A 12880-nucleotide genomic window follows, 5' to 3' on the forward strand; every position below is an offset into this window, starting at 1 on the left:
TATAAGTCCTTTGCAATATTAAATGAAGTTGTTTCCCTGAGATCCTGAGTAATGAGCAGACGTGACAGGTGGTCTAAATAATGAAATAAGAGGAAGTGGGCTTTTATAAGCAAGTTTTACAAGGGAACTGCCGGATTCTCCACCTGGGAAGGGGAGACCTGGGCTGTACATACAGACTGGAGGATGAGAGGCTGGAGAGCAGCCCTGCTGAAAGGGATCTGGGGGGCTTGGTCAACAGCAAGTTGAATAGGAGTCAGCAGAGTGACCTGGCAGCCAGGATGGGCAACCAAACCGTGCGGTGCCAGGGCAGAGTGCCGCCGGGCGGGGAGGGCTGTCCCACCCTGCACTGCACTCGTGTGGCCTCACCACCAGCACTGAATGCCGTTTGGGATGCCGCAGTACAAAAAGGATGTACAGCTATTACAGACGGTCCAAAGGAAGGCTACAAAGATGGGGAATGGCCTGGAGGGGAAGGCGTATGAGGAGCGGCTGAGGTGCCTAGGTGTGCTCAGCCCAGAGCAGAGCAGGCTGAGGGGAGGCCTGATGGCGGCCGCAGCTCCTCACAGGGAGCGGAGGGCAGCGCTGAGCTCTGCTCTGTGTGGCAGCGACAGGGAACGGCATGGAGCTGCGTCAGGGGAGGGCGGCTGGGGGTGAGGGAAAGGGGCTGCGCCAGAGGGCGGTGGGCACGGAACAGCTGCCCAGGGCGGTGGGCACGGCCCCAGTGCCAGAATTCACGGAGCATTTGGATAACAGTCGTACAGTGTGATCTTTAGTTGTCCTGTGTGCAGCCATGAGCTGGGCTCAGTGATCCTCATGGGTCCCTTCCAGCTCAGCTCAGGAATGATTCTGTGATAACTGGGAACCACAGCTTGCAATCTGACAGCCACTGCCAGCTGAGAGTGAAAGAAGTGCACATCTGTTTGCTTTTATAATGCTGACACTGTATATGCCTAAAATCATTACAGCTTGCCCTCATTAGTATGATTAATGCTCAAAAAGATTACATATAAACTTAAAAAATTAAAAGCTTCTACCAGACAACTGCTGCTGTTTTGCAAAACGTCTGATTTGTAAAGAATTTTAAAATACGGATTTACAAAAATTAAGAAATCTTAGGACCAGTCCCACATTTTATTTATTAAAAAAAAAAAAAAAAAAAAAGAATTACCTTGGGAACAATGTGCTGCAGAGAGTGATGGGGAAGGTGAAGAAAAGCCGTGGGAGATTCATCTCTTGGTTTCTACATTTCAGAACTGTTTCAGACTTGCAGTTTCCCTTCTGTCTCCCCTGCAGCCCAGCTGTGGCAGCTTCTGCCTGCAATGTGCGCTGTGCTCTGCTGCGCTTCCTCTTGGTGGCAGCAGCTGGGGCCCGGCTCCCGAAAGGCCCGCAGCACCAACCGGTACCGTGCTGTGATCGGCGTGCAGCTCAGAGACACTTTCTAGCAAAATTAGGATTCCCATGGATTAAGAAACTAAGTTTCTCATTTTATCTACAGTAAACACATAGTTTTAACGATGGGAACAGAGCTAGATGAATATTCTTGGCCTGAAGGAAGTGAGATGAGAAATGAGAAATTTTATCTCCTTGTCCATTCAGTTCAAAGGCAAAGAGATGATCTTAACTATGCGTGATTTAAGTTAACCTGTTTGATTTTACGCTGGAAATGAATGAAGCCTTCCATTACCATACGTGGCCTGGAGCAGAGGTGATGCCCTGATTTGCACATCAGATCACTGAGGGTCCCGGTGTCGCTGAGCTCCAGCTCTGTTAGAGGAGGGGCTGAGAAACCTCTCTTTAAGGTATAGGCGGGTGGCCCTTTCTCAGTATCTGCTTACATTTTGTGGTTTGAAAGCTTTATTTATTTAAATGCGCTAAATTACTCTTAATGGCTGGCTATTATTTCTTCTATTGCCTGCAAATGCACATGGATCACCGTGGGTTTTGTCCTGAAGTGCTTGCTATGAGAATGAATACTGCTTTGCTCTTGAGTAAATTGTCTGCTGTGACACTGTTGCTGAGCTCACTGAGGTCTCTGAGGACATAAGAAAATGTCATCTGTTGCAGTGTGTGCCCACATGTAGGCTACAGAAAGTGAGAGCAAGATGAGTAAATAAAATTGTTGTACGTGGGGATCTTCCTCGTATTGTGGTTCCAGGCTTAAAATCCGTATTTCCTGGCTGACACGAGTTATTCTCTGTTGCTAAACGCAAGAATTATTTTAAGTTCTTTAATATTCAGTCAGTAAGGTTTGAAAATGTGTTTAGCATTTAGCCTGAGACAAATAATGCCTTGAGGGCATGATAAGGGCATGATTTAGTGATGAGACTCAGTAGGACGGGTTAATGACAAACTTAATGATCTTGAAGGTGTTTTCCAAACTAAATGAGTCTATGATTGTATGATAATACTGGCCCTAGTTCACATGCTTACAGATAAACAGGTATATCTCAGTATCTCATGCCCTTACAGATATTATTACTTATTATATTTTTAATTAAATTTCCTACATGAGTATTTCCTGGTCACAGACCTACTATGCCTTGTGAACTGATTCAATTAAAGATTGATGTGCATCAATAGAGTAACTTTGGAATTTATTTTTCAGGAAAAGATCACATGATTACTAATATAACAAGAGGTTTCTTTAATTGTTAAATTTCTGCCTGCATACAATGTAACACAATTACATTTCTCTTTCTTTTCAGGTATCACTCAACATCATATGTCACATTACAACAATTCACATCCAACTAAATGCCAGCCCTGTAAAGCTCCTGTATCCCATATTCCCACTGGGGACAGCAGCCAGAAGACTTGTTTCAAAGTTTCTTCTAGGATGAACAAATGGGGCTTTTTCCAGGCAAACAGTAAGAATTCTGCATTGTTAAATATCGCTATAATAACAAGTGAAGAAATAAAATTCTGTTAAAATCACTGAAAGACCTCTTGGCCTAATCATAAACTTCTGTTTATAGAGTCACAGCATCATAGAATTGTTCAGCTTGGAAAAGACAACTAAGATCATGTAGTCCAACCACCCACCTACCACCAATGTTGTCCATTAAACCACGTCCCTAAGTACTACATTCTCTGTCCTTCAACACCTGCAGAGATGGTGTCTCCACCACATCTCTGAGCAGACTGTTCCAATGCCTCTCTCTTTCAGAAAAGAAACTTTTCTCAATATCCAACCTGAATCTCCCCTCACAACTTGAGGCCATCCCCTTTCATCCCGTTGCTGTTCCTGGGAGAAGAGGCCGACCTTTCAGACAGCTGTAGAGAGTGAAAAGGTCTCCCCTGAGCCTGCTCTTCTCCAGAGTGAACAATCCCAGCTCTCTCAGCTGCTCCTCATGAGATTTGTACATACATTTGCACATGATATTAGAGCAACAAATAGTTAATTTATATTTCCAAGTAAAAATCAAGTAACTGTATTTACTAATGAGAATGTAATGTATCCTTGAATATGCAGATCCTGACTTGCATGTGGAAATAATGATTTACATCCCCAGTTTGTATGCATGGAAATTTATTTTAAAACTTAATTTTTAAGTTTGAAACCTGATTGCTAAATTTTGAAAATGCACTGACAAAATGGAGATAAATATGAGGTTCAATATCTAAGTCAGGTCTTTTCCTAGTTGAGGAAAATTACTACAGAGTGCACGCTATTCTACATCTGGATTTTATAGTATTATCCTAAGATGAAATTAAACATGCTTTAGACTTGTCTGTTTCTCTCTTCACATTAAGAAAATACTTTCAGGAAGATATGCTGTAACATACGTAAGGTGAACTCTGAAGCTCTGAGACAGAAATTTACCCACCATCACTAGTTTTGCTTCTAGTATCTTTATCATGTTTTTACATTTTTTTTATGTTATTTCTGCATGCATCTTATTTAAGGTGTTGTTCCTGTTACAAAACAAAGGCAGATTTTTAACAGCTTTGAAAACAAACACGGAGCTTTTACAAGACAGAAAAGGCAAACTGTAGATTCTAAACGATGGAAGCCTGCTCATCACACACAGGTAAATATTGGATACTATTAAAAAAAAAAAAAGGCTTGTTTACCCTCAAAATTGAAAGAATTTCAGGAATATCAAATATTTGTTCTATGTCACAGAATTTTGAATCAATGTGCTAAGTCAACTTGCCATCACAGTTAATAAAAGTAATAAAACCAATTACAGTACATCTACTGTATTAGTATATACTAATATTTTCGCACTTGAAAACATCTAGCAATATGAAGTAATAAATTAAAATGGTCAGAAAGAATTACTGTTACCTTAAATTACATTTTTAAAACTCTGAAAATATTTTTGATAGAATTTGTTACGTACCGCCCAGCTGCGTCCTGTTCAGTCTGCATTTGATCCAGCACAAAAAATGAATGGAACCCATAAGGCTGAGGAAGGTATAGTAACATCTCTCTTCAATCACTTCTAAACATAAAGTACTGACCTAATATAGTGTAACATCTCTTGTAGCATCTCTTGGCAGCAGTGCTTCAAAGTAAGAAAGGTGGTTTGTTGTCTAGGTCTAATTTTTTCAGAGAAACATAAGATATGGCATCACGTGTCTTGACAGTAATAGTTCTATAAATGCATTACAACCTACAGTTTGTATTTAACTGACTGCAAGATAGCTGTGTGTATGATACATGGCAGTATAATATGGACAGGTACTGGTTGCTGTCATTACACATATATAAGCAAGGCTAGTAGAGCTTGCTCTCACCCCAGTGATCTCCACTGTAGGACACATTAGTGACCTTAACTGTATCATTTTCTAACATATCTTGCTCCTTGACTGCCACCTATTTGATTTTTATAATGTGAATTTTGTTTCACAGACACTCATACTCATGAAAGCAAGCAGTATATTTAAATGTCATGTGCTCTTCTCATTTATTCTGTAATCTCATCATTCTTCTCATTTATCATGTAATCTCATCAGTTTCAGAAAGCACTGCTCAGTTTCTTATGGCAGAAAAACTTACAAGTACAGCACTTGCAGAAGATGAAATCCTGGCAGCCATGGGAAGTGTGCAACCAGCCAGACAGCCCCTACTGCTTAACACAGCTCCACGGCCTGGCATGGGTGCACTTTCAATAGAAGAAGAGAAGATCTTCCAGTCTCTTGATCGTCTCAATCGAAGGCTACAAAGTAAGTTTAATAATAAAAAGAATCCTACTTCAAGTGATTAAGTAACTTTATATTTTGTTGTCATGTGTTATTGTGGATTAAATACAAGAATCTTGTGATAAAATCTTTTTTCTTCTCATCCCTGGAGTTAAATTTAAGAGGTGTGGATACACTGCTTAGAGACTCGGTTTAGTGGTGTACTTGGTAGCGTTAGATGGATGGTTGGAATTGACCTTGAGGGTCCTTTCCAACTTCAGTGATTCTCTGGTCATGCAGATCTGATACAAATTCTCAGTAGATGGACATTTTCTCTATTCTGTGCACTCTATCCTTTCCAAGCACCATTCAGACAATGCTCTCAGCCATGTGGTCCTGTGTGGGGCCGCGAGTTGGACTCAGTGATTCTTGTGGATTCTTTCCAGCTCAGGATATTCTGTCATTCTGTGATTCTGTGGTCCTGTACTGGAGGTCACTGGGAAGCTTGTAACTCCGTGGAGTCTCCTCATTGGTCTGCATGGCTTTCTGTATCATTGCAATAACTTCTGCTTGTCATTTTTGCCCTTTATGGAACTGCCAAATCTCCCTGACTTTCCTTTTTATTTGGATTTGTTTTATACACAATTTCACTTGCCAATTATGGAAGTTTACAAGACTCTGCTTCCTTGAAGTCCACTGATCTTACTTTACTATTCTACTTATTTTTCTTAAAGTCTGTATAATTTCATTAGTTAACCAGTTTACCCCAGTAGTTCCTATTGAGCGGAATCATACCAAACCTGGGCTTACTTTATGCCATTAAGCTCCTGCCCACTATCCATCACTACATCAAACAGTGGGTTTCTGGACCTTGAGGAAAAAGACTTCATTTTTCTGTGAAATGCAATCACAGGAGAAAACAACTCTGTGACTACTGACAAACTTTGTGCAACTGCAGCAGACAATTCCTCCTCCCATCTGGCTGTGGGTCAGAATTTCATTACACCGCACCTCACTGCTTTTCTTTTGAAGCAAATAGAAGTAAAGAATTCTTTCATTTGTAAGACAAGAGTTTTGGTATGATGTATTCAAGTTAAGAAAGTAGCTATGAGCTTTATTGCAAGAAAAAAAGCAGAAGAAATTGCTGTATGAATAACAGGGAAATTATAAGAAAATAAAGGGAAAAGTAAATTCAGCAAAGGGACTGGAAGCAATAAAGCTGGAGTTTAGGAAGTGTGAAAAGTACAGCTGAAAGTTGTAAGAATAGTACATAAGGAATATTGAAGAAACAATGAAAGAAGTTAAAGATTATTAATGAAATAACTGCAAATTTAAGAGATATGCATATGTATGTATTTTAAATTTAGCTTGCTTTATTAGAAAAATTTGTCATAGGAAGCTATGGAATTTTACAGGTAGGCTTATTAGATATGTAAGCACAAGTATGTTCCTCTAAGTAAGTAAACTGGAAGTGAAGTACCTGACATGTTTGACTACGTTTTTCATCTGTTACCAAATTAAATGCCCAAGCTTGTGCTCCATCGCAGTAACTTCTGATGAATGACAACTAATCACTGCCCAGTCTAAGCCCAGAATTTTTGCTGCTAGCTTAGAGCAGCTCACACTCTTTCCCATAGCTCTGGATTTCTTTGCAGACATGCTGATTTATTCACTTGTTAGTATGTTTCAGATACCAGTATCTAGCTGCACATCTTTTAAAATAGCAGTGGGCATATATTGAACAGATATTAGCAGAGGAAGAAAGAACAGTTCTATTAAACTACATTTCTATAATCTTGGGAACGTTTGTGCTGAATATTTGGTGGAATCATTTTTCCATGTTAATGTTTGCTTTAAATAGAATTTATCATATACTTTGATGCTATTTTTAGATGTTCAAGAAGCCATGACCAGAAATCCATCCGTCTCAGGAGTTTTACAGAAAATCACCCCTTTTGTAAGTGTTTAGCTTGTTTTAGTTCAACTGTCCTGCAAACTGACCTGATGGCTTATTTTGTCCCTTTGATCATCTTTGTGGCCCTCCTCTGGACCTACTCCAACAGCTCCATGTCCTTGTGTTGGGGGCTTCAGAACTGGACACCAGGTGGGGTCACACGAGAGCAGAGCAGAGGGGCAGAATCACCTGCCTCATCCTGCTGGTCACGCTTCTCTTGGTGCAACCCAGGATACGGTTGGCCTTCTGGGCTGCAAGCACGCATTGCTGGCTCATGTTGAGTCTTTCGTCAATTTCATATACTTTATTAATTTACTTTTATATCCTTCAAATACTGTACTGGACAAATTGTTACAAAAAATATTAGAAAAAATGCTCTCAGAGTTTGAAACTAAAAAAAAAAAAAGAAAAGTTTTGAAGGCCACCAATTCAAAACAGCTGCCTGTTTTTAAAGTGGGGCTGTAAAAAGCACACAGAACTCACTGTTATTTCTGTGCTTCTGGGTCTTAGTAGATGTGAAATGGAACCTCAGTTTCACCTCCTCTGCCTCCTATCTTACAAATTTATGGCTAAACAAGCAAAAAAAAAAGTGTGTTTTTCAGCAATTAACATAGCTTAGTTGCCTTCATTGGACCTGTACTGAAGCATTTTTGAGCCCATAGGTATCTCTGGGGATTTTTTCAAAGCCTGTCCTACTTTAGAAAAAATGGCTGCTTTCCACACAACTGTATTTTCCTGTCTTGCAGTAGTCAGACTTGGATGGCTGATTTGTGACAAGGCTTTCTCCCACAAATTCGTCAGCTACATGACTGCAGGAATAAGATACAAACACTAAGTACTGCTCAGGCTGCCCAGTCTCCCGAAGTTCTCTGATGGATCTTTAAGAGCCTTCTTTCTCAACAAGTGTGTACGAGTGTAAAAGTACTTCAGCATTCAAACAGCTGTGTCTACCTGTAGATACAGAAGCAGTACTCAAGTACTGGCTTGGAACTATTGATGACGAGTGAACTTCTGCTGTGCAAGCTCCCAGCTGCAGAAAACGGGTAACTGAGATTTTATCTACTCTTATGCTATGAGAAGCAATGGAATTTTTCAGTTTTTTCTTCATTGTGAGGACCATCTTTTTCAGCTTAGTTTCAGAGCATCCAGATAAAGAATGGATGTTCATCTGAATAGCATTATGCCTTGTAAAGCCAGCATTTAAATCCAGAGGTTGGACAGTTGTTCATGTGTAATTGAAAACAGATCACGTAATATCATCAAAGGAGGTTTCTTGTTTTCTGTTTTTACATTTGTATTTCTCATCATTCTCCATTTTTATAGAGTATTTGGCAGTATATTTCCTCGTCCTTGGTGAATACTGCAGTAACCTCACAGCAGTACCAGAATACATCAGCTAGCAGCTGTGCAGGAAATACTGTTTTCAACAAGCTGCTCTGGGATATTGCAGCTTTAGTATTTCATCTGTATATTATTTGACTCTGTAAAATTAGGCACAGAATAAAGATGAATGCAGGAATTTAAATAATAAATGTTAATTGATTGGTAAGCATTTTAGGATAATTAAGTCTATTTTACTTTGAACTGCAATTTGAAGTACTGCATATTAAAAGAATGAAAATATTCTCATATTTTCAGCATTTGTATTGGTAGTATAAATTTCCTATAACCATAATTAAAAAAAGGGGAAAAAATTGCTACTAAGATTATGTGTAAACTATTCTCCTAATTACCTGGTGTTCTTTTTTTAAGATTTCCTAATATATTTTATTACAGCTGTAAGTGATAAATCGTCAAATTATTTGATTGTCAGTCAATAATGCCTAAAGTTTCACCTTTGCTCTTTATATTGGCGGCAGCATTGCAAATTGCTGTGAGCTGTCTGTTGCCCATATTCAGTAGGCACATGTGATGGCTCTCAAGCTGACTGTACCCTCAGCATCGTATTTCAGCAAAAGGATTTTTTTTGTTCTGTTTTCCTCACGTGCTTTGTTACACGTTACACAGTCTCTATGCTAGCAGAGTAACAAGCACCAAAAGCGGGGACAACAGACTAAGAGCTGAGGCGCATTCCTGTTCTTAACATACATAGATGGAGCCAAGTATGAATATATCCTGCATAAGGACATACAGATTCTAAGAACATGTCTAGGTGACCTTCTGCAGAGCTTGGTCCACTTGCAGTTATCTTTGTAAGTGGTTATTTTGGAGGGCAGTTCTGTTTTGGCACTCTTGGACTGGTAGATCGTACATCGGTCCCTTGATTTTAAGTTTACTTGTAGTGTGACTATTAACGCATCAACGGATTTGTCGTGTTTGCTGATAAACTTAAAGAATCACAGAATCATAGAATCACAAGGTTGGAAACGACCTACAAGATCATCCAGTCCAACCATCCTCCTACTACCATTGCCACCACAAGCACTAAGCCATATCTCGCAGTTCCTTATCCAGACGCCTCTTGAACACTGCCAGGGACGGCGACTCCACCACCTCCCTGGGCAGCCATTCCAGTGCCTGACCACTCTCTGAGAGAAAAAGCCTCACATCCAACCTAAATCTCCTCTGATACAACTTGTGGCCGTTTCCTCGGGTCCTGTTCATTGCCTGGGAGAAGAGGCCAAACCCCTCTTCACCACAGCCTCCCTTCAGGAAGTTGTAGAGAGCAATGAGGTCTCCCCTGAGCCTCCTCTTCTCCAGACTGAACATTCCCAGCTCCCTCAGCTGCTCCTCATAAGACTTGTGCTCCAGACCCCTCACCAGTTTTGTTGCCCTTCTTTGAACCCGCTCCAGGGCCTCAATGTCTTTCTTGTAGTGAGGGGCCCAAAACTGAACACAGCACTCGAGGTGCGTCCTCACCAGTGCTGAGTACAGGGGGATGATCACCTCCCTGCTCCTGCTGCCCACATTATTTCTAATGCAGGCCAGGATGCCGTTGGCCCTCTTGGCCCCCTGGGCACAGTGTTGGCTCATGTTCAGCCAAGCATCAACCAATACCCCCAGGTCCCTTTCCTCTTCACAGTCATCCAACCACTTGTCCCCAAGCCTTTAATGCTGCATGGGGTTGTTGTGGCTAAAGCGCAGGACCTGACACTTGGCCTTGTTGAACCTCATCCCGTTCACCTCAGCCCAGTGATCCCGCTTATCTAGATCCCTTTGAACTTGTCTGCATTGTTCCATCAGTTCTAGAACACAGGCGTTTTGTTAAGTCACTGGCATGTTACCTAAATCTGTGAAGTTTGTTAATTTTTAAGGAGCAGTAACTTTTTAACCTCCTCTCTTTTGCTCTACCTCTGCTGTTTCAGTGCAAAGCAAACATTGCAAGAGCTATAAAAAGTACACACAGTGAACAGAATCAGCCAACAGATCTAAGCTGCTAAGCAGCCGCAAGAAGCAGCAAAAGCACTTTACTGGTGCTCCGGATTTATAATTCCCTATCAGATGTCTGATTTTCCTTTTGTATCTATCCAGAAGGAACTGTGGGATTTGGGACTTGTTTCTGTCAGTAGATCCCCGAATGCTACTCAGTGTTATTCCTAACCTTTGTTAATGTGTATAGGAGATTCAGAGAGCTGTATTTCATTGGTGGGCACAGTACTGCAACCCCGCTGACGGAAGACGGTAGGAACTAAATGATCTTTAAGATCCCTTCCAACTGAAGCCATTCTGTGATTCTGTGGTACCACTGCAACCATGAAAACCTGCACTCAGAAGAACAATTCAGAAGAATTTCCCTGGATATATTTCACGTTCCCAGAAGAAGATAATCAAATAATATTTGGTGAAAATACTTTTTTTCAAACTTTATAATGCCCCATGATGACATGGGGAAAATCATCACATCAGTATCTTTAATTAGTGCTGCCATTGCTTAGGAGGGAACTAGTCCATAAAATGGAGATAAGAACCACTATGCCCTTCCTTACAACAGACAATTTTTCAAGCTGCCTCCTATTGAGTGATGTCAGCCAAAATTAAGTCTAGCTGCATGTGTAGAAATAGCAACAGAAATTTGACAACAAATGTTTATGGAAAAATTGGTTTTCTGTAAATAGCACTTTGAAGAATGGAATCCTGCTACCTTTCTCCTGTACCTGAGCATTGCAGTGAGTCAGGGGAGAAAATCTGACAGACATGAAAGGGGATGAATTCAATATGGACCTTCTTAAGATAAACTGTATTTAAACATCAAAACTGCTGAAAGTTGGTGTCCCTTTATGGTTGCCATTGTCATTTGTCCTGTCTCAGTGTCCAGAAGGGGAAGCTGGAGCCCATATGCCTAAAGGGTTGTGATGTGTGTTACTGCTTATTGGGCCTTTGGTGCTCAAGGACATGTCAAATTCCCCACTGAAGACATCTGTGTACCCTCTAAGCAAACAAACAAAGGCCTTCTGAGTTTGACTGTAGAATTGGTTTGCACTCTAAAAGCTAAGCCCTTACATCTCTGTTTGTATGCACTATACCGCAACATTCCAGCATGGTGAGGATTTAATATTTAAATAGTGAGGGAAAGTTTCCCCACAGAGATTAAGAAAGGGAAAGCAAATAATCCGAATACCAGAGACCATGGATCAAAACCAACCCTGCTAGTCCGCAGGCCAGAATGCCAGCTCAGCCAGGATCCTTCTGCTGTTAATCGGTTTAGGTGGCAAAAGCAGAGGCCATGCGTCAGCTTCCTCTCTTAATTACAGGGAAAGACTTGTCAAAAACAGGTGCCTGTATTTTCCTAGGAAAATCCTTTCAAGTAGGATAGTCGATTTAGGGTTACAGAGTTCTCCTCCAAGACGATAGCTTTGTTTCTTAGAGTGCTTTGATTCCTTTGGCAGTATTACAGTTTTTGTTTAGGTGTCTGAGCAGCGTGACTCTCAGAACCAAGGAATGTGCATTAAGTCAGCGAGCCCAGAGGCAGCTGCTGGATTCTGAGCACTTGGGAAGAGCCAACAAATCCTTTTCCTTCCATCAATCGATGATTACCCTTCAGACTGATATTTAAGGCTTTCTTTACATCGCACAGAATTACTTTAAAAAGCAGACTATTGTATTGATCAAGTATGAAGAAAAAGTAACTACGCTAAAATCAGTGAGGTTGGCTTGAACGTGAACATTAAAATTTGGGTACCTTAGATTTCTTCCTAAAACTCTTCACTCTGACTGTTATTTTCACTGCTTTATAAAGAAATTAGTCCATATTCTTTCTACAAACAAATTTTGGCATGAAAACGTACCAAAAAAAAAAAAAAACAAAAAAAAAACCAGAACAAAAATATGTCCTTAAAACAAGTTTAAATCCTCAAGTACTGTCTTTTGCTCTGAGGTGAAGTATACTTTAAGCTAAAGGCTGAAGTCCAACAGGTCACATTAAGTGACCACAGCAGAGATGAAGCTCAAAATTAATTGTCCATTATTAAGAGTGAACTTCAACATTTCACAGGAAGCTTCTCATTTTGGAAATAAATTTGCCACTTGACAGTCAGTTTCCCTCTAATGGCAGTGACTATGTTGAAAAGAAGTGTTTGGTAGCTGAGAATTTGCTCTATCAAATACCGTTTTTGTGCTCTTTGTATCTGTTCTAGTTTCTATGGAAATAAATAGGAGGCATTGCTTTCAGATCAACCTACGCCCTGTACTACAAATGCTACTGCCCAGGCACGCCTGGCTGTGACAAATCCTGATACCCACCAGGGATTTGTAGGGCACAAAAGCACCTGGCCAAAGTCTCCTTCTGCTCCACCTCCTACGCTGCACCCTCCAAAGCCCAGAAGAGGATGAGCATCCTGTGTATCTCCATGCCACCACCTG

General features: G+C 40.7%; 1 protein-coding gene across 1 annotated transcript in view; it reads left to right on the forward strand.

The window, feature by feature from the left end:
* CEP126 (centrosomal protein 126) overlaps positions 1–8634 on the forward strand; it is a 36424-nt gene extending 27790 nt beyond the window's left edge. The window contains exons 7-12 of the mRNA XM_042862549.1: positions 2706–2867; positions 3907–4031; positions 4333–4420; positions 4963–5172; positions 7020–7084; positions 7828–8634. Coding sequence (XP_042718483.1) covers positions 2706–2867; positions 3907–4031; positions 4333–4420; positions 4963–5172; positions 7020–7084; positions 7828–7830 — 653 coding nt within the window. The 3' untranslated portion in view covers positions 7831–8634. The remainder of the gene's footprint in view (positions 1–2705; positions 2868–3906; positions 4032–4332; positions 4421–4962; positions 5173–7019; positions 7085–7827) is intronic.
* The last annotated feature ends 4246 nt before the right edge of the window (positions 8635–12880 follow it).

Source organism: Lagopus leucura, unplaced genomic scaffold (genome assembly GCF_019238085.1).
Source record: "Lagopus leucura isolate 7727_CA_CO unplaced genomic scaffold, USGS_WTPT01 Super-Scaffold_702, whole genome shotgun sequence".
Lineage (NCBI taxonomy): Eukaryota > Metazoa > Chordata > Aves > Galliformes > Phasianidae > Lagopus > Lagopus leucura.